We start from the raw sequence: 21,071 nt of genomic DNA on the forward strand, positions 1-21,071 counted from the left end.
GTAAACCATTTGGGGAGATGTGTAACCAGTCCCAATATTAGGACTATAATTAGTACTCAAGCTGAATGTTGCCTCTGATTTACCTCCATCAGAGCTATATTCCACAAGTTTTGGTAATTCTAATTAAACCATAATTCAATTATCATCCGCAATGCCATTGGGTACCAATGCTACCATCAGTCAGGCTGTGGAAAGGCAGTAATTTCACTGCTTTGGGGTAATGACATTGCTGTGCGTATGGAGTTTTACAAGGAGAATGAAAAATACCAATTGAGAATTTATCTGTGGAACAGAAATTACAGAAGGGAGGAAAATAAAATGGTGGCAGTATAAGGCGGCATTTTGCCCCATTGTGTGACAGGACGGGATTGGAGAGGAATAGAGGCAGCCAACAGAGGTGGACAATCCAGTATGACGAAGCAAACAGAACATTACCTTTGCTTTTTTGACTCCTTGTATGCTTTGGGAATTTTTCCAGATTTTTCCTTTGACCGTTCACGTGAATGGCTCGAATCTCTTGAATCTTTGGAACTATCTTTTTTATGCTCTCCTTCCTTGCTTTTATATTTCCTACGATGCTCAATATCTAGGCGAAGGTCATCCGGCTCATCTTTTAATTTTCCTTCTCCCTGCCAGCAATCATTTGATATAAGAAACAAGAAATATGTTTAACAAGAACTGTGGCTGAGAAGAGGCAGATTAAGAAACTAAAGGGTCTCAGAAGGAGGTGATGTGGTTTTGTATTTCATGCCTTTGTTTAAATTACAGCATTTGTACAATCCAGCTTCCAAGTCTCTGCCAGTGTGGTGTGCACCTGGAAAGCATGTGCACACATGATCACTGGAAATTAAACAAGGCTTGGAATACTACAAAAGAACCATGGCCTCTACTTCACCAGAGTGATTTCTTTAACTTCTTAATCCGACCAAAAGTACAGGTTGATTTAACACTGGTCAGTCGCCCTGTGGAATTACACATGAGCAGTCCATCACACATATAACATTCCACTTTAAAGCATAAGTGGCTGAAATCAAGATCACTATTTAAACATCATAATCACACTTTCCCTCTTGCGCTGATCTGTGCACATCAGAACAATTTTGGAAGAGAAATAAACTGTGGTCACTGATGCAAGGTTCGAACACCCATCAACGTGAAGGAAATAATTCATGAGAACAAGGTACTCAGCCAATGACTGAGCTCCGTGAACACAACCAGGACAAACCACATGCACCCTTCCCTGTGGTTGGCCCCACACCATTCCTGCCTCACTAATTTGGGAATAAACACCATGTCTTTTTGCCCTAACAAAGTCAGCTGTTCGCTTATGAGGTGGCGTGAAGGGGATGCTCTTTATTTTGTGCCTGGCTTTTCATTTCCTCAGTTCATTCCCACTTCCGGATTCACTCCTGTTCCACACATGGAATGCCTTTGTCTCCCACGCCCGCTTGGACCAGTTAGAACATAGAACAGTACAGCACAGAACAGGCCCTTCGGCCCTCGATGTTGTGCCGAGCCATGATCACCCTACTCAAACCCACGTATCCACCCTATACCCGTAACCCAACAACTCCCCCCCCTTAACCTTACTATTAGGACACTACGGGCAATTTATCATGGCCAATCCACCTAACCCGCACATCTTTGGACTGTGGGAGGAAACCGGAGCACCCGGAGGAAACCCACGCACACACGGGGAGGACGTGCAGACTCCACACAGACAGTGACCCAGCCGGGAATCGAACCTGGGACCCTGGAGCTGTGAAGCATTTATGCTAACCACCATGCTACAGTTGGAACAGTAAAATTTTTTAAACCATTGCACATGCTCTCCAATATGCTCGTTACCCACAAGTCCATCTAATGCCAGTGATGAAAGACTAAAACAAAGCTTAATTCACAATGTAAAAATAAGGTCAAGGCACGGTGGCGCAGTGGTTAGCACTGGGACTAAACCGCTGAGGACCCGGGTTCGAATCTCGGCCCTGGGTCACTGTTCGCGTGGAATTTGCACATTCTCCCCGTGTCTGCGTGGGTTTCACCCCAACATCCCAAAGATGTGCTGGTTAGGTGAATTGGCCATGCTAAATTGCCCCTTAATTGGAAAACAATAAAAATAATTGGGTACTCTGAATTTATTTTAAAAAATAAAGGTCATGAATCGGAGAAACATCTTGTGACATACAAGGCTAGTAAACAGAATTTGGGAGGGAGAGGGAAGGAAACAATTAGAGATTAAGAATCAGGACAACATTTCTTCAGTCATTGACTGTTGGTTCAGACAAATGGATTGAAGCATTTTAAATTGCAGTTGGATTAGTTTCCTTGCTCCAAAATATGATACCTGGTCCCCAGGAAAGCTACATTGCAGTCATTATACTTTTGTACAGGATGGATTCTGGCTCTTGGAATGGAGCAAGTAGAATGGGAGTTGATGTTTGCCTTGTGTGAAGTCAGTGATATGAATCACAAACTTAACATGCAGGTAGAGCAAGCAATCAGAATGACAAATGGTACGTTAGCCTTTATTGCAAGGGGTTTGATTTAAGACTAAGGAAGCCTTGCTATATGCCTTGTTGAAATTATTTAATTTTATAAATTTAGTGGACCCAATTGATTTTTTCCAATTCAGAGGCAATTTAGCATGGCCAATCCACCTAACCTGCACATCTTTGGGTTGTGGGGGTGAAACCCATGCAAACACAGGGAGAACGTGCAACCTCCACAGGGACAGTGACCCAGAGCCGGGATCGAACCTGGGACCTCGGCGCCATGAGGCTGCAGGGCTAACACACTGTGCCACCATGCTGCCCGCCTTGTTGAAATTATATAAGCTTCAATGATACCACACCTGGAGTGCTGTGTACAGTCGTCTCCATATGTGCATTGGAGGGTAGCAATAAAGGCTCGCTGGAGTGATTTGTGGGATGGGGAGATTGTCCTGTGAGGAGAGATTGAATGAATGCGCCTATATTCCCTGGAGTTTAGGAGTATAAGTGATAACCTCATTGGAACATGTAAACGATTTTGGAGGGTATGACAAGGTAGATGCTGTTTCCCTTGGCTGCAGAGTCTAGAACGAGATAGTTTCGGGTTATGGGGTCTGTTATTTAGGACTGACAAGAGGATAAATTTCTTCATTCAGAGGGTTGTGAATTTTCCACCTCAGAAAGCTGTGGATGCTCAGTTGTTGAGTTTATTAAGACTTAGAGCGATCAATTTTTGGACACTTAGTGAAACAGTGAGGAGGTAGAGTCGATGTCCATGTTCTTATTGAATGGTGCAGCAGAGTCGATGGTTTGTACTGGTTGATTCCTGTTCCTAATTATGCTCTTATACCATTGGGTGAATCTTCCCTCATTGCCACAGCAAACAGCACCGGACCATGCCGATCTTGGACAGAGGGAACATGGCCACTCTGCATGCTGATCATATCCCATTCTCCCGAGGGCGAGATATTCCATCACAGTGGGCCAGAGAGTGGTTAGGGTTCAATTTTATTTATCCTCAGCCCATTGGATCAAACATGGTCAATCCCTTTTGTTGATAACAGGCCAATAAAACCATCTCTCTTTAAAACTGCAAATGCAGTTCCGTGCAATTGGAAAATTACACATTTACCAGCACAACAGTGCAGCTGGATAACAGCCAGCTTCTGGCAAGTGTTAAAGGCAGCTGAAAGAGGCCAAATGTTTAAATCACAAGGGTTTGGCCTTCTCACAAAGACCCCCAATTGTGAAAGAGCATTACAGGTTTTATACATGTACACATACACAGGCAATGTTCGGACCTAATTAACTAAGACAATTCATTGCATCTATCAGAGGAGTTTTCAAACCAAAGGAATTGAGCGCAACACATCTGGAAATTATAGGACATCTGGAAAATGAATTCTGGGACAAACAACTTGACAGTTTGCAGGTTCCACCCATCTCTGTATTCAGGCTGTATGTAGTCAATCTGTTAAAATATGGGTTTAATGCATTGTGTAGTCAGTATTTCCCTATTCTTCTCCCCAAGGTATTGGGGTATTTCCACAGGTGCCAGCAGCTCTCTGTAACCTCACCAAATGGGCATTGTTGTGCATGCCAGGATGGAGAACATTAGCAGGAACTACAGACTTAGCTTCAAAATGGGAATGCAATTACTCACCGACTCATGAGGGGGAATATTTCAAATTACAATGGAATGTTCTAGAATTGAAACACTTGGAACAGGGCAAGAGTAGCAGCAACTAGCAAGCGGGAAGGACCAACTTATATTGATAGAGTATCTTGAACATAGCAAAACATATCAAAACACAAGCAGTATCAATAAAAACATTTTCGACACTGAGCCATATAAGGAGTTAGTGGGACAGATGACCAAATATTTGCTCAATCAAGCAGATTTAAGGAGCATCTTAAAGGAGGAATGAGAGGCAGCAAGGTTGAGGGAGGGAATTTCGGGGCTTAGGGCCAAGAATGCTGAAAGCATGGCGGGCGATTAAAATTGGGAATGCTAGAGGCCAGAATTGGAGGAGCCCAGCGGTCTCAGAGGAATTTGTAAACTAGGGCGAGGATTGTGAAATTGAGGCTTTATCAGTGATGGATGATCAGGCCTTGGAACAAATTAAGATATGGGCATGAATTGGGTGAGCACCATTTTATGAAGGGTGGACGTGAGGGGGTAGCAGTTGTAAATAGGAAAGAACAGGAGTAAATTGAATTTCTTCTGCTCATTGTCATTACACTGAGAATACTTTTAAGTCAAGGCATCTCATGTATATAAGTTACAACCATTTCTGGGCACAGAAGCAGCCTGGGGCAATAACTCTCAACATCAGAATTGGCAGGCATGATACAGAGGGCAGGTGCACTCAACAGTTCAATACCATTTTACTAATGGTCGAGTTACCCTACCACATCTGTGAAATAAAATTTAAATCAGACATTACAGTCAATTGGATCCAGGCATACTTTACAGATATACTTTATTTTTCATTCAACTTGCACTACAGGCATGACAGTCCAAGCTCCACAAACAGCAGATATAGTGTCTAATAGATAGATCTACCCAATGACATGCTGCATCAAAGTGCCAAGCTATATTATTTGGTTAGCTTGTGACTTAAAACACGGGCTAGTCCATTACTCGTCATCAGTACATCATTTACTGACCACAGATGAGGGAAGAGAGATGATTTCTTCTATGCTCTATACAGAATGAATTCCCAAACATTTTATACAAAGCACGCCGAGAAGACCTCCCTCATCATGAACATTATGAGAGGAACACGGCAGTTCCTAATAACTGCACCAACTCTCTTGCTCTGACTCAATCTACCATTGATTGTCTGGAGATTTGGGCCTGGGAGTTGGAATGGAGTCCTAGCTCCAAATGCAGGTCCTGGAAGTGACACTACATACCTCTCAAAAGCACTATCAACACTTACAAATAAATTAAATAAAAATATATTGTGCCTAAACCCCTGTAAAGTTACTTAAGGAAATGTATAACCAGGGTGCTGTTAGCTGTTACCATTGTAGACACCAAACATCCAAGAAGCCTAAGCTCATCATTTCACCCTCCTAATATTAATAAAGTCCCCAACCAGGAACAGACACAAAACAACCTGACGCTACAGAAGAGATGACAAGACAGAATTCTTAAAAACGTTAACTACATTTAAAATTTTCCTCAGAAAAAAATCCAAAATACTTACAGCTCAGTCAGAAAAGAAGTTTTCCTGCATCAGCCACTCGCATTTTTTTTATATTTTTGCATTTTCCTAAAGTTTTTTTCCAAAAATGTCTCCCAGTGTCTCAAGCTCACCTCAACAGGCTCTGACAGCATCTGCCATACTTTTAAGCACGTCACAGAGGTGAGGATTAATTTAATAAATAAAACACTTTGCAGCTCAGTTTTTTTAGAACAATTGTTTTGGGGGCCTTAAAAGAAAAACACAAACTTATGATAGGAGAAACTCCAAACAAAAATAAGTCATTTGTCATTGTACAGACATTACCCAATATTCATGCATTAAAAGCACAAACACAGCATTAGTAAATCCACAATTAAACATCAAGTTACCTTGTAGCTGCTCTCCTTCTGGCCCTTTATTTCGTCACGCGAATGCATACGTTTCTTTAGAGCACTGGGTGAAATATCAATCCGCCTTAAAAATGGAAACCACCATCAGAACGAAGAATATTAGAGGGCAGAGTCTTTAAAGATGTAGTCATTACGGTTTGAGAGGATAACATTCTGTGCTCAGCAAGAGGTGCTTGCGAAGGTGTAAACATTTTGCCACTTTAAGTATTCGATGCATGCAGAGGGGTCTCCCATATCAGGTGCAGCACAGCCAGGTGCAGAATAAAGCGCACTTTAAACAACGTGCCTAAGTCTCAATCTCTGACGAGCTCTCGCTATCATCAGCGTGGCCTTTTCATATTCCGCACGCACCGTTCTCTCAGCATTTGAGCAAGGTCATCAATTTATCCCAATTAATACAGAGTTGGGGACATCTTTGTGCTGGAGGTTCATTTGGAAGTGGATACTGACTGTCCAAAACCCATTTGATACTCAGCCCTTGGAAATCAACAGAGAGAAACTTTAATCTCATCATTCTGTGTTGCAGATTCAAATTCAATCCCAGGAGTGAAAGGACAAACTGGTGAGTCACTCACATTCTCATCGCTTTTTACTTAGCGAAAGCAAATTACACTTGTTCAGGCAAAACAGTAAGTGCAGAAGCTATGCTTTATAAATAGAACTTTTCCCTTAATCTCTCCTTTTTAGTTTACACTTTCCACTCTCCCATGCCATACCGCCACAGAGAGCAGAGCAGGCAAAATCTTGTTCTTAGGCTACTGCGAATGCATTTTTATACTAAACCACATATGCCCCCCTCAACGCCTCTTGGTGCCATCCACGAGAAAACCAGGCTGAGTCTGGGAACTCATCTGGAAAATGGTGGACACTGCACTTGATGACCGTGTGCATTTAAAGCATATCACAGCCAACAGTACTTTTGAAATGGTTGTAATGTAAGTGATCACACCAGCCAATTCATGCAAAGCAAACTTCCACAAACAAATGAGATAAATCACCCCATTATATTTGGTGATGCTGTTTGAGGGATTAACATTACACAGGAAAACTCCCTTGCTGTGCTGTGGGATCATCTGCAACCAGTCAAAAGGGCATATGGTGGTCTCAGAGTAACACCCCATCTGGAAGGCAAGCGCTCAGACTGTGCAGCACTCGCTCAGTATCACATAGGAATGACAGCCTAGATTTTGTGCTCGAGTCTCTGGAGCGGGACTGAACCCAAAACTTTCAACACTGAGGTGAGCGTGCTACCCACTGAGACAAGGCTGGCACCGATGTGGCAGCAGGCAATTCCAACACAAGATCAGAATTCAGTACAAAGATGGAAGCAATATACAGCAGCTGACCAGAGCGGTGTGGCACATGGGCATGGAAGAGAATTTATGTAGACTCTACTCCCAAATGCCTTTCAGCGACTTAACTACAAAACAGTGCTGAGAGAAACCAAGAAAACAAACCTCGCTGCAGAATTAAAAACATTTTTTTTTAAAGAAGGCCAAAATCAAACAGCCACACAACAGGCTGAAGTTTCATTGCACCGTTGTTCAGTGCAGGATAGTAGAGATCAGTAATTGTCAAGAATTGATAATCGGGATTTGAACTGGCAAATCTCTCGATGGGTAGCCTCGACTTACTGCTACTGAAACTTACTAACCCCCCCCCCCCCCCCCCCCCCCCTCTGGCAAAAACAAAAAGGAAAGTCTGATACCTATGAATCTCTGGGCTCTTCTGCCTGGGCACCTCCTGCTCAGCTGTTCTCCTTTGGTACATTGTAAAGCGTTCGTTTAATGTTACTCCGGCTGACTTGAAATAATGCTCTGTTGGTGCCAGAGAAAAATACAGCCCGCTTAGAGAATTGTTAAAGAGAAGGACACCATCTTTCACAGAAATTAGATTCTATGGTAATTAAAAAGTACACACTTGAGATAAACAAAACTAGTTGCTGAATGCATGTCCCACACGTACATACCAACATCCAATTGAACATCAACTCTGACAATTTCCATAAACGCTCAAATTTGTTGTTTATGGGGTGGACAAATAGCATGAGAGACACAGATTAAACCCTGTAACTTCAGCCTCACCATTGTGACAATTTACCCAAGCTCAGGGTGGTGGAGTAGAGAAATCCTTCATTTCTAAGCTGCTCCTACACATCACCTTTGTATTGCAGCTCGAGTGCAAAAGGGAACCAGTTTTCTTGAGCAGTTACTATGTTCATTCCCCCAGTGGGACAGGACAGCCTAATGCCTTAAAAACAAATCACTTTACATTCACATGGTATGTTTACAAGAAAAAAATTAAAACAATGTTGGTTAGATGTTCACATCCACTGGTGCAATTATTAGCGATTTGGCCCTCTCTGTACACACAAGGCTACCATTAAAAGGAATAGTTCATATCACCTCTTTCCTGCTCTATCTTTTCTCAAAATTTCCACCCTCCTCTTTTTCAGTTTCCTCCAGTTCCAATTTTATTTTAAAAGGAATCATTTATTCATACAATTTCTTGTCATTTCTTTTTCCCAAGGTTACTCTTTCAACCACTTTGATGGGCCCAAGCCCCCATCAGTCTTCAGTTACTTTTGCTTCCAACGGTCTGGACAAAGACTGACCAGATGTAGAAGTGTCGGTCTATCACAAAGCAGAATAGAGCGTGACGGTGCCATTAAACATTCCCACAAAGAGCAACTTCTACTAATTGGCTGTGGCATGAAGGGAGAAATTGTCCATTCAGAACCAAGTGAGCCATACATCAGATATCCTTGAAGATCAATATTTAGCATTAGTGAACCTACAAAACATTATGCTATTAATTTGGGGTCCATCAACTGTGAGAATGTCCATCAACCTCACCTAGGCGATTGAGGATGTGAAGTTCCTTTAAAAATGTAACTCTTTGGTAGTTATCAGTCACAACTTAGCTGTACTGGTTGGAGCCTTCGGTCAGCAGAGAATCATCACTGTAAATGTACCTGTACCATTTTATCTTAGATTCCATGTAAACCCAAACCAGTCCTCAGGGAATGTCCTGCAAAGCTCCAAAGTGAATTAAGTTCCAGAAAAAAAAAAATCACTAGTTGGTTTAAGCTGATATCACACATCACCATTCAGTGACATCTGTATACAAACAGCAGGAAAAACATCAAGAGGCATTTTAACTGTAGCAATCAAGATTTCTGTACCCTGCCAATATCCTTTGTGGCAACCCCCCCTCCCTCCTACAAAAAACAATGCCGGTGTTAGAAATGTGAAATGAACGCAGACGGCTAGGAACATCCAGTAAGTCAGGCAGCTTCTGTAAAGAAACAAAGCTGCCCATTTCAGACACAGAACTATTTGGATGGACGACTGCGTTTGAAACTTCAAAATTTCTTTATACATGCGGCCTGACTTGCTGAATGTTTACACCATTGTTAGCATTTGGCAGCACACTGGCTGGATGTTCAGTTGCTGAACAATAAAAAAACTAGAGAATGCTGAACACATTACGGCTAAATCAAAAATGATACTTAATGGGGAAGAGTGCACAGGGATTCTAATAAATAGGAATCAACAGAAGAGATGGTTTCAAAGATACTGAAGTTGAAGGGTATAATTCATTAGATTCTGCATAATAAATCACTACCGCAACGAGTGTTTGAGGCAAATATCATAGATGCATTTAAGGGGAAGCTAGGTAAAGGAGGAAGGAATGGGAAGTTATACAAAGAGGGATGGACAAAATAGGGCAGGTGGTGACACATGTGGGGCATAAACACCGGTGTCGACTAGTTGGACTGAACTCATCTTTCTGTGATGTAAAGTCCACGTAATATGCAAATCAGATTCACTCGTCTTTATTTCCAATTTATAGTACAATCAGTGCCCGCGGGTTACTCTATACCATGAGATAAACAAACAAACAAATAACGATACCTGATTCAGGCATAACATTCATGAAAGCTAGTTGCAAATTGAGGTGCTGGGAAGTTGTACAAGTGGTTTCCACGACCGGCAAGGTTAAAAGAACATCACTTATTTTTGACCATGTCCTAGGTGACTGATCATCCAAATTCTATTGCGAGACCAATACAAAACTGCCATTGCAATGAGTGGCCAAGAAATATGATGAACAGATTTACTTTACCAGCCTTCAAGATACAGGAATGCACCAACATAAGGTGCTCTGTTCGCAATTGGGTATAGCGTTACTAATGGTACAAGGATACCCAAGCCAAAAGGATAGATTAAAAACCAAGTTCAACACATATCTCACCGCAAGGTGGAACAACTTTCTAACAATAAAAATCAAGCAGTAATTGTTATCTTACCTTTCACATGGTGAACCAGAGTCACAATGTGCTGAGCAAATAGCTCTGAAGGACTGCGACGAGACTGGGCCATCTGAATATGCTGGAAGATGGAACGGAACTCCTGATCTTTTTTGGGTTTGTGAACAAGGTCACGACAGAGGCGCCGCTCATGCGTCAGGACGTTGGTAGAGCTAGAAAGACAACACAAAGAGCTCCTCATGAAAGATGGCCACTCGAAAGCAACAATAAGCAATGTCCATTACAGACATCAATATTGCTAGTCGCTCACTCATCACATCCATCCTAGTTCTTTGTGATAATCTGCTCACCACTGTACAGCATCAGTGACACAAAGACAGGCCAGTTGCTTTGGTCACATTTACACGAGTGCCAATATTGATATATTTGACAATTTGCATTTCTAGTTTTCAGCTAATTCTGCAGAGGCAAGAAACAAATTTAAAAAGTGCCCAGTGACCTTTGCTGAAGAGTGCATGTATGAGTGAACATGTTTTGATGAGGTGCCTCCAAATCTAAAAAGAAATGCTCGCCGCTAGGATTGCCACATGAAGTGCAGCAATTAGATAAGAACTGTAAGGCACATCATTCGTCGCCAAACTCAAGCAGGAACATGTTTCGAAAAATTTTTCGAAGTGATAAATTGGCATGTGGTATGGCCAACATCTTGCATTTAAAGAATTATATTACATAAATATCAACTGCAAATTACAAAGGGCTGAGATTAGAGTGATTTAAGGATCATACAGGTATAATCCAGGGAATTATAGACCTGTGAGTTTGACGTCAGTGGTAGACAAACTGTTGGAGAAGATACTGAGGGATAGGATCTATTCACATTTGGAAGAAAATAGACTTCTCAGTGATAGGCAGCATGGTTTTGTGCAGGGAAGGTCATGTCTTATAAACCTAATAGAATTCTTTGAGGAAGTGACAAAGTTAATTGATGAGGGAAAGGCTGTAGATGTCATATACATGGACTTCAGTAAGGCGTTTGATAAAGTTTCCCATGGCAGGTTGATGGAAAAAGTGAAGTCGTATGGGGTTCAGGGTGTACTAGCTACATGGATAAAGAACTGGCTGGGCAACAGGAGACAGAGTAGTGGCGGAAGGGAGTGTCTCGAAATGGAGAACGGTGGCTAATGGTGTTCCACAGGGATCTGTGCTCGGACCACTGTTGTTTGTGATCTACATAAATGACCTGGACGAAGGTATAGGTGGTCTGATTAGCAAGTTTGCAGATGATACTAAGATTGATAGAGTTGCAGATAGCGAGGAGGACTGTCAGAGAATACAGCAAAATATAGATAGACTGGAGAGTTGGGCAGAGAAATGGCAGATGGAGTTCAATCCAGGCAAATGCGAGGTGATGCATTTTGGAAGATCTAATTCAAGAGCGGACTATACGGTCAATGGAAGAGTCCTGGGGAAAATTGATGTACAGAGAGATCTGGGAGTTCAGGTCCATTGTACCCTGAAGGTGGCAACACAGGTCGATAAGAGCGGTCAAGAAGGCATACAGCATGCTTGCCTTCATCGGACGGGGTATTGAGTACAAGCGTCGGCAGGTCATGTTACAGTTGTATAGGACTTTGGTTAGGCCACATTTGGAATACTGCTTGCAGTTCTGGTCACCACATTACCAGAAGGATGTGGATGCTTTAGAGAGGATGCAGAGGAGGTTCACCAGGATGTTGCCTGGTCTGGAGGGTGCTTGTTATGAAGAAAGGTTGAGTAGATTAGGATTGTTTTCGCTAGAAAGACGGAGGTTGAGGGGGGACCTGATAGCTTTTTCCAAGAGTGGGGTGTCAATTATAAGGGGTCACGATTTCAAGGTGAGAGGGGGAAAGTTTAAGGGAGATGTACGTGGAAAGTTTTTTTACACAGAGGGTGGTGGGTGCCTGGAATGCTTTGCCAGCAGAGGTGGTAGAGGCAGGCACGATAGCATCATTTAAGATGCATCTAGACAGATATATGAACGGGCGGTAAACAGAGGGAAGTAGATCCTTGGAAAATAGGCGACAGGTTTAAAGGATCTGGATTGGCGCAGGCTGGGAGGGCCGAAGGGCCTGTTCCTGTGATGTAATTTTCTTTGTATTGCCACAAAATATCAGTATTTGATGTCATCTCTACATTAAGGAAACAACTTCATGAGGATGATGCCACATTGCTGAGGTTGAGTCATTTTGTACCAGGATGTATCACAATGATCGTTTCCCACAAGGGGAGTTTGTCATCTCTGCAAAGACACCGTGTGGCAGTTGCAAATTGAAGACTTTATAACTGATAACACGGAGTAGTGTCCAATAAAATGAGCGGGCAGATTACTGCATCACTAGGCTGACTGGCTGGACACCGTTGAGACAAGAGTTTGGCAGCTTAACTGGATAAGTCTCTGACGGAGGCAGTGCAGGTTAGAGAAGTGGTGGGGGGAGGGGGTGAAAAGAGTGCCTTCAAATAGTATAAAGGGGGTGGGACAAGAATAGATATTAGACTGGAGCGCCAACACAGTGCCCTTTCTGAATGAAGTCCTAATAAGGACATCGCAGTGATGCACAAATGGGCTACATCGCAGAGACAACACCATAGCTTCCATTCCTTATCAAGCAGCACGGTGCCACAGTGGTTAGCACTGCTGCCTCACAGCTCCAAGGTCAGGGTTCAATTCCAGCCTCGGGTTACTGTCTGTGTGGAGTTTGCACTTTCTCCCCATGTCTGCGTGGGTTTCCTCCAGGTGCTCCAGTTTCCTCCCAAAGATGAGCAGGCGAGGTGGATTGGCCATGCTAAAATTGCCCCTTAGTGTCCAAAGATGTGCAGGTTAGGTAGGGTTAAGGGGATAGGGCAGGGGTGTGGGCCTAAGCAGGGTGCTCTTTCAGAGGATCAGTGCAGACCCGACGGGCCGAATAGCCTCCTTCTGCACTGCAGGGATTCTATGGTTTAAGTTACTGATCTTAGCTGCCTTGCAGCAGAGAGAAATAACAGGGTTACTGCTATGTGCCTCTTGTCAGCTGAAGGGAACATTAAAACCAGGCTGTCCCTACCTCTTCGCAACAGTAAAAGCACTTGGAAAGTTTTGACAAGGGCCCAGGAGGTGACAGAGCCACATGCTCTTAAAAAGCCATAGTGACATCTTGCTGAATTAACCAACAGTTGACAACATACAGCCTCAGCCCTACCTAAACACAGAGTGCCTCTGATTGTCTAACTCCCTTCACTGTTTTGGAAGGGGAGAAAGATGTGAAATTTATCTGATTTTGCTAGAGAATCAGCCATGGGACGACTGGGCAGCCTAACCCTTGACAAAACGAACACAAAGCACTCAATCCAATTCTTACCCAAGCGTGTCATCGCCAAACTGCAAGGAATCCATTTTCAACGTAACCTCTGTTGGACGATGAGCTGGCTTGAGCACAGGGGCGTTTTCATCTTGAGCAGTTACACCTTCCTGCTCTTTGCCATCAGAGCTTTTTCTCGGGGGAGGAGGGCTTTCTGCTCGGCCTGCCTTATACTTTGATGCTTTCACAGGTGACACCTCTCGGTATCTGCTACCGTCTGCTTTCTTTGATTGAAATCGCTCCTCTTTTTTAAATCTCTCGGGCATTAATTCATCCTCCTCCACCTCTCTAAACTTCTCCTTGGAGATGGTGATGTGCTTAAAGAAATTGATCTCTTCCCTTTTGCGTGGCCTATCATGGTCATCGTCATCTTCCTCCTCCTCATCCTCCTGATCATACCTCTCCTGAGTTTTACTTGCGATTAATTTGCTCCTGTACTTGAGCTCATCCTCATATCCGTATTCCTTTTGGTTCTTGGCTGCGTAGTCCTTGTCATGCTCCTCCACCTCTTCTTCATCGTAGCCAAATTTGTGGCGCATCTCTGCTTTTGAGATTTTTTCAAACTCCTCGGCAACTCCGCCCTTGAATAGTTTCGGGGATTGGCTGCTACGACTGCCTTTCTCTGGGACGTTTTTCACATGGAACTCCGTTTTCACCACACTGTAAGCAGAAAGCCTATCGTAAGCACTGGCCTGTTCTCTCCCTTGCTCTTTTTCTAAATCTGTTCCTTTCTGCTCCTTTTCTCTTCCATTCACCCTATCCTGCATTAACACTTTAGCTTTCTGCTCCTCTGCAAACCTGTGATTCAACAAAAAACAGAAACACACACAAAAAAAGAAAGAAATGCAACGCATTACACAATCAGGGGTCTGTGCTTAAACGAACAAGATCTTACAGAAGGGTCCATCTCAAAGGTCTTGTTTCTACCCAAGGCTGAAGCTAGGACTCAAATGGGAAGTCCACACAGGTGCGATCAAGAAACTTATGAAGGCCAGAAGCCCAAATTGCAAGACCTCGAGGTTCAAATTTGGAAAGCAAGGAAAATATTGTGGTGATTAGGACAAGGAAAACTTCGGTTTGAAAAGGGATGAAGGAATAATAGGAAAGAGGAAAGATTGAATGAAGTAAAGAGTTCCACGGTTTTGAAGTCTTAAGCTAAACTGGAAAACTGTGCAATGAGGCTTACTTTAAGTCAGATTGCCCACGTTCAACACTAAGAAATCCAACATTGGGTTCTAAGAGGTGCCACAGTGAAGCATGTGCCACCATAAATGCTACTCATTGGGCAACAAAAGAGGACTTACAAGGTAACAGATTAGCACCACTAATGTTGTGAACTTATTGGAATGTCACAAAGATCTCTCCATATACCATTCCCACTCTTTTAACACAGCTGCAAAGCTCCTTTTTTTTATAAACAGTTTCTGCAGAAGGAAATAGGGAAGTAACATGGAGGGCCAAAATCCTCCATTAAACATTGCATATTTTGCAGTGGAGCAAAAACTTTTGAGAAAGTTCCCAACTTGGAGGAAATTCTAATCAAACATGCTAGAAGGAACGGTCACCGATGAGCATTCCAGACAAGTCTCATCAAACATGCTGGTCTGCATACAAACACATTTGTATTTTTTTTAAAAAGGTCTTCACGAGACTTAAAATCACTAGTCAGAACATCCAGGGAGCCCTTGATGCCTCTCCATAATGACACAGCTGGGATTAAGAGTCCAAGGAGAAAGGCAAGTGGGTAAAGAGCTCCACATGCAATAGTTGTGTACAAAAATATTCTTTATCCACCTGATGTATGGAGCATAAAGGACAAGCACACAACCAAGGTGCTGAAGGTGGCAACTCTAATAGTTGTCCCTGTAAGGGGGGAAAATGTGGAACCTCTATGTTTGGCTTCCTCACTCCGTCTCGCTCAGACGGGCAGTTTGACTTCAGCTCATGTTGTAGAGGGTGACATGCAATAAGAGCGTGCAGCCATATTTTAAAATTTTATTTAAGGTCATTAAATTAGTATGATTCTGGAGCGTTCCTTTACCTAGCCACCCACCCATCCCTGCTACATGCACGGAAAGTTCAAATTTAAGTTGCACTGCACGGAAGAGAGAGATAGAAGAAACAGCCTGTTTGAAAAGCCCGTGTCAAGCGAGCAGTGTAAAGAACTGAGAAGAAAAAAAAGGTCCCAAATTAAACTGCAATTCAGGATGTTCCAATTGGAGGATGAGACACATGGCTCATCAACATCTGTTCAAATTCAAATCACCCAATTCTGACCCAGAATTAAGCTTTCAAGCTTTAATGATGAACTTTTAGGGCATTAATCCGTATAGAACTAAGAACTAGTTAGCTGGACTGCGTTGGTGCGTGGGAGGATATATCACATGTGTAATCTGTAAATGATGCCCGTGACAGTCTGAAAGTCTCACCTTTGGAATATCCAGTATATCCGCCACTTGGTTCCATTGGCAGTCTGGAATTCCTGACAACTTTTGAAACAAAGCCGTTCACACAGGTCTTTACTTCCGAGTAAACAAAGAACGAGAGAGAGATCAAGAATTCAATACTGACCTTCTTGGAACATACCTCTTTAGATATGAAGAGATAGTTGGGACTGGCTGGTCTGCAAACAAGGTTGACATTCCTGGCCGCGTTTCCTCTTTCTGTGCATTGCCCTGTGCCAGACCCACCAACGGTGGGCTGTGGTTGGCTGGGGCTTGACGCGGCACGCTGCGAATTGTAGAGCTGAGCGATGGGGGGCTCTGGTGAGAGGCATTCGGTCTGTTTGGGCTGCGGCTCTGGGGGCTCATCTGCGCAGGGCTCCCATGAGGTGAAGTGTGACGGGCGGTGCCTGACAGCGAGGGGCTCTGCTGACTTGGGCTGGAATGCAATGCCGGACTGGTCTTCAGCACCACGGTAGAACGTGGAGCCGGGCTGGGATGCTTGGGGCTGGTGTCGTAGGCAGTCAGGCCTTTCCACGAATCACTGCGTTTGGGGGCCAGGCCGGCAAGGGCCTCACCACCGTTGCCACCCTGCTCATCCTGGGGTGCCCGTTTCTGCTGGTCTTCTGTTTCCTGGGTGGGGGGCTTAGAGGCAGCTGCCTCTTTCTGGGATGATTTGGTCTTCTTGCTTCGTCGCTTAGGGGAGGCTGAGCGGCTGCGATGAGGCGAGGAACGAGACCTGGAAGATGATGACCTTCCTGACCTGCTGGATGATGACTTGTCAGTGTATCTGGAGCGGCTCCTGGACCTTGGCGATGCTGACCGCCTCTTAGGTGAGCGCGAGCGGGAGCGGCCACGTCGTGGGCTGTAAGTCGAACGGTAGTTGTGCCAGTTCGGCCGATAATTGCCGTAATGGTTGTAATTGCCGTAGTTGCCATAACCCCCACGGTTATTCCAGTTACCCCTTGGGTAATAGCCTCGCCCTCGGCGCTGGATAAAGGGCCGTCTGTAGCCCCGATGTCCGCGAAACTCCCTGGGCTGGTACTCCCGTGGGTAGTTCCGTTCCCGGTTATGCGTCGGAGAATAGGACCTGGAACGAGACCTGGGGCTGAAAAGCAAGAACAGAAACAAAACTTAAAATCACGTCATGATAGGTTAAAATATGTTAATCAAAGTTTTTTTGAATTGTTGGATGCACTTTTTATCACAGCCCTTCATTTATCACATTACAGATGTCTAGTGTAGTAACACCTTGCATCTCATAGCACTTGTAGTAAAGCGCCTCAAAGCCAAATATCCAAAAGAGCGCCAGGAAGCAAAGTACTAGCTTTTATGGAGTGATTAGGAAAGGTTGGTGGAGGGGCTTGGTGCGTTGGGAACATGTTTAGGGGTGAAATTCCAGAGTTTAGGGCCTGCACCACTAAAGACACTGCCACCAATGAGGAAAAAGTAGAGATACATTGGCCAAACTTGGCGGAATGCAGAGATGTTGTCGGGTTGCAGGAGGCAACGTTCGGTACTGCTCCACACGGGTATTTAAAAAAAAAATGTGGATGTTGTTTGGGAAAGGTAGTCTTAAGGAGTTCAGGGATCGTAGATATAGTTTGGAACATGGGGTACATTCCATCTAAACTGTGTGTGTTTAGGGATTCATATACTTAATAGTCCTAGAGTATTGTAGTTCTGTTCGTGTATATTTATCTTTTCTTTAATTTAATAAATAGTCTTTAATATTTATTATACGACGAATGGGCTGGTTATTCTCATTGGATTTCACTCTACTTCTCACATCATTCCAAAAACAAAACTATGCACCCCACAACCTGGTGCTCCCATCAGCATGGCTTGTGACCGTGTGTGTTCATGCAAAAAGGGTCACTGGGGAGTTACTTCAACACGATGGCCATCAACTGGCTGCAATACCTCAGTGTTGAAGATAAGAGCCGCGCCACTAACTGGCTTATTGATGCAGTGCACCTGACAGAACTTTACTATTACTGAACAATAATGCACAGTAGCATGGATCCTTACTACACTGTGCTCTACAGTAAACCGACAATGTATCTGCATCCTCCTTTTCTGATGCATTTGCACTCAATAGGACAAGAGGTCAAAACGGCAGGGTTATTCCTTTACTTTCTAGGTCTGGCTCAGTGGTAGCCCTCTCACCTAAGTGTCAGAAGTTCTGGATTCAAGCCACATTCCACACCAGAGATTTGTGCACAGAATCAAGGATGCTACACCAGTTTAATCAGAAATGCTGTTCTGCCAGAGGTGCTGTCTTTTGATGAAAGAAGGTAAGGCGCAACCTGTCCCCTTAGATGGACATATGAAAGTGAAAGTGAAAATCGCTTGTCACGAGTAGGATTCAATGAAGTTACTGTGAAAAGCCCCTAGTCGCCACATTCCGGCACCTGTTCGGGGAGGCTGTTACGGGAATCGAACCGTGCTGCTGGCCTGCTTGCAAAGCCAGCGATTTAGCCCTGTGCTAAACAGCCTCTGTTGCTAAACATATGGATCTAATGGCATGATTTCAAAGGGAGATGAGAAATTCTCCCTGGTGGCTTGGCTGATATCTATCCCTCAATTAACTAGTCTATATTACATTGCTGTTCGTGGGAGCTTGCTTGTGCAAAATGGCTGCCTTGTTTCCTTCAACACTGACTGCACTTCAAAAAACATGTCATTGGATGAACAGCGCTTTGGGATGCCCTGAGGTTGTGAAAGATGTTAGAGCAAATGAAATATCTTTCTTGCTGACTTCTCCTGGGAATTCCCTACTTTCCTTATAACTTCAGGGAACATCCACATATGGAGCCTCTGCTGGTAAGGGTATTGTCAATACAGATTAATGATGCCAACCCTCCCTAAGCAAGCGATCGTCAATCGTGAGACTGGCAATCAAGTTCCAAGCCTTCTGCAATAACTACCATCAACTAACAACCTGGGAATTTTGCCAAGTGGGAGATCACAATGGGATTTAATAGAGATGGTGAGAAATTGAGGGGTATCGATATTGTCGATATGAAGAAAATGCTACCCACTGGCAGGTCAGTAAACAGAGGGACACACAAATACAAGATAATTGCCAAAAGAATCCTGGGAGTGATCAAATTTTTTCTTTAAATGCAGAGAGTTAGGATCTGGAATGCACTGGATGCAAGTATAATTAGAACCAGCTTAAATTGTAACTTCCAACAAGGACTAGATATATATTTGAAAAAGAAAAACGTGCATGGCTATGAGAAAGAGCTGAACAGTGGGATAAATCTTTCAAAGTTCCAGCACAGTATGATGGGCTGAGTGGCTACCTTTGGTGCTGTAAGATTCTATGGGGAGGCAATCACAGTGCTAGCCAATTATGGTCAAGCTTTTGTTTTGTGTTAAACACGTGACCTATTCAAGATGCTGCAGTTTGATGTATGTTTTTTTTTAAAAACTACAAACTCTGAAATAAAAGAGGGAAAGTGTTAAAAAAAGACTTCCAGTCAGCCCTGAACGAAGAGTACATTTTGATGTTCTGCGTGCATTTCATCAAAATTTGAGATTACCTGCCTTGTGCTTCAACATTTTCAGTTGTTCTAGTTTACATACAAGTTTCCTTCTTTACCGGTTTTGTGAAGAGGATCAGCAAGGTGGCAAGTGAGCAGAATAGTTGGCATTGAAATGCATCCACATACTGAGCTACAACAGATCCAGTTAATAAAATCATCAGATACTTGTAGTTCCTGCAGATTTCTCTGAAGATTCTGCCAAGTGTTAAAATACAGAGCAACCAACAAGGCAATAGACAAGATTCAGCTGGAAACTTGATTTGACATTTTGTCAGTGAGGCACTTCATCACCAGCAGGGCCCAGTGTTGAGCTGAATTCGGCACTGGGTGTTTAAAAAGAAACAACAGCCTCAAAAAATGCTTTAAATTAAACAAGGCCTCAAAGCACAGCAGAACACAGGCACCACTGGTCTCCAGAAATGTGTCCCCAAACTGTACACTTCATTCAGACAAAGGGTAAGGACCCAATTGAGTACCTGCTTCATGCAATATTACAATTTCTATAACACACAATCTGCCCCTTCTGAAAAAATCCGATATTACCCCAATGGGTAATATTACTGCTACTAATTAAAAGCACAGAGACAGTGCAAATGATACTCAAGCTTGAAGTATTATATATTCTGATGCATAAACGTGCATCACACTACCTTCAATTTAGAAAACTAAGGGATGGTCTGATTGAGCATTTTACGCTGGAGTCGACTGGGTAGATACAGATAAACTATTTCTGGTGGGGAATGCAGGACAAGGCAACACAATTTTAAAATGAGAGAACCTTTTCACACAAGGGTAGTGGAAATGGAACTCTTCTCTAAAAAAGACTGCAGATGCTGGGAGTTAAGTTGAGCTTTCAAGATGGAGGTCAATAGATTTTTGTTAGGCAAGGTTATCATAAGAACATAAGAACTAGGAGCAGGAGTAGGCCATCTGGCCCCTCGAGCCTGCTCCGTCATTCAATTAGATCATGGCTGATCTTTTGTGGACTCAGCTCCGCTTTCCGGCCCGAACACCATAACCCTTAATCCCTTTATTCTTCAAAAAACTATCTATCTTTACCTTAAAAACATGTAATGAAGGCGCCTCAACTGCTTCACTGGGCAAGGAATTCCATAGATTCACAACCCTTTGGGTGAAGAAGTTCCTCCTAAACTCAGTCCTAAATCTACTTCCCCTTATTTTGAGGCTATGTCCCCTAGTTCTGCTGTCACCCGCCAGTGGAAACAACCTGCCCGCATCTATCCTATCTATTCCCTTCATAATTTTAAATGTTTCTATAAGATCCCCCCTCATCCTTCTATATTCCAACGAGTACAGTCCCAGTCTACTCAACCTC

General features: G+C 43.4%; 1 protein-coding gene across 5 annotated transcripts in view; it reads right to left on the bottom strand.

Moving 5' to 3' along the window:
* The window catches only part of LOC119968799 (thyroid hormone receptor-associated protein 3-like), a 149,067-nt gene that overhangs the window by 7,931 nt on the left and 120,065 nt on the right, over positions 1-21,071 (bottom strand). For 4 of the 5 annotated variants that reach the window (XM_038801617.1, XM_038801595.1, XM_038801606.1 and 1 more), the window contains 6 exons: positions 16,312-17,289; positions 13,741-14,400; positions 10,406-10,578; positions 7,802-7,910; positions 6,073-6,157; positions 436-629 (listed from right to left, as the gene is read on the bottom strand). In XM_038801617.1, coding sequence (XP_038657545.1) covers positions 436-629; positions 6,073-6,157; positions 7,802-7,910; positions 10,406-10,578; positions 13,741-14,400; positions 16,312-17,289 — 2,199 coding nt within the window. The remainder of the gene's footprint in view (positions 1-435; positions 630-6,072; positions 6,158-7,801; positions 7,911-10,405; positions 10,579-13,740; positions 14,401-16,311; positions 17,290-21,071) is intronic. The other variant, XM_038801607.1, reaches the window with a different exon arrangement.

This window comes from Scyliorhinus canicula, chromosome 1 (genome assembly GCF_902713615.1).
Source record: "Scyliorhinus canicula chromosome 1, sScyCan1.1, whole genome shotgun sequence".
Taxonomy (NCBI): domain Eukaryota; kingdom Metazoa; phylum Chordata; class Chondrichthyes; order Carcharhiniformes; family Scyliorhinidae; genus Scyliorhinus; species Scyliorhinus canicula.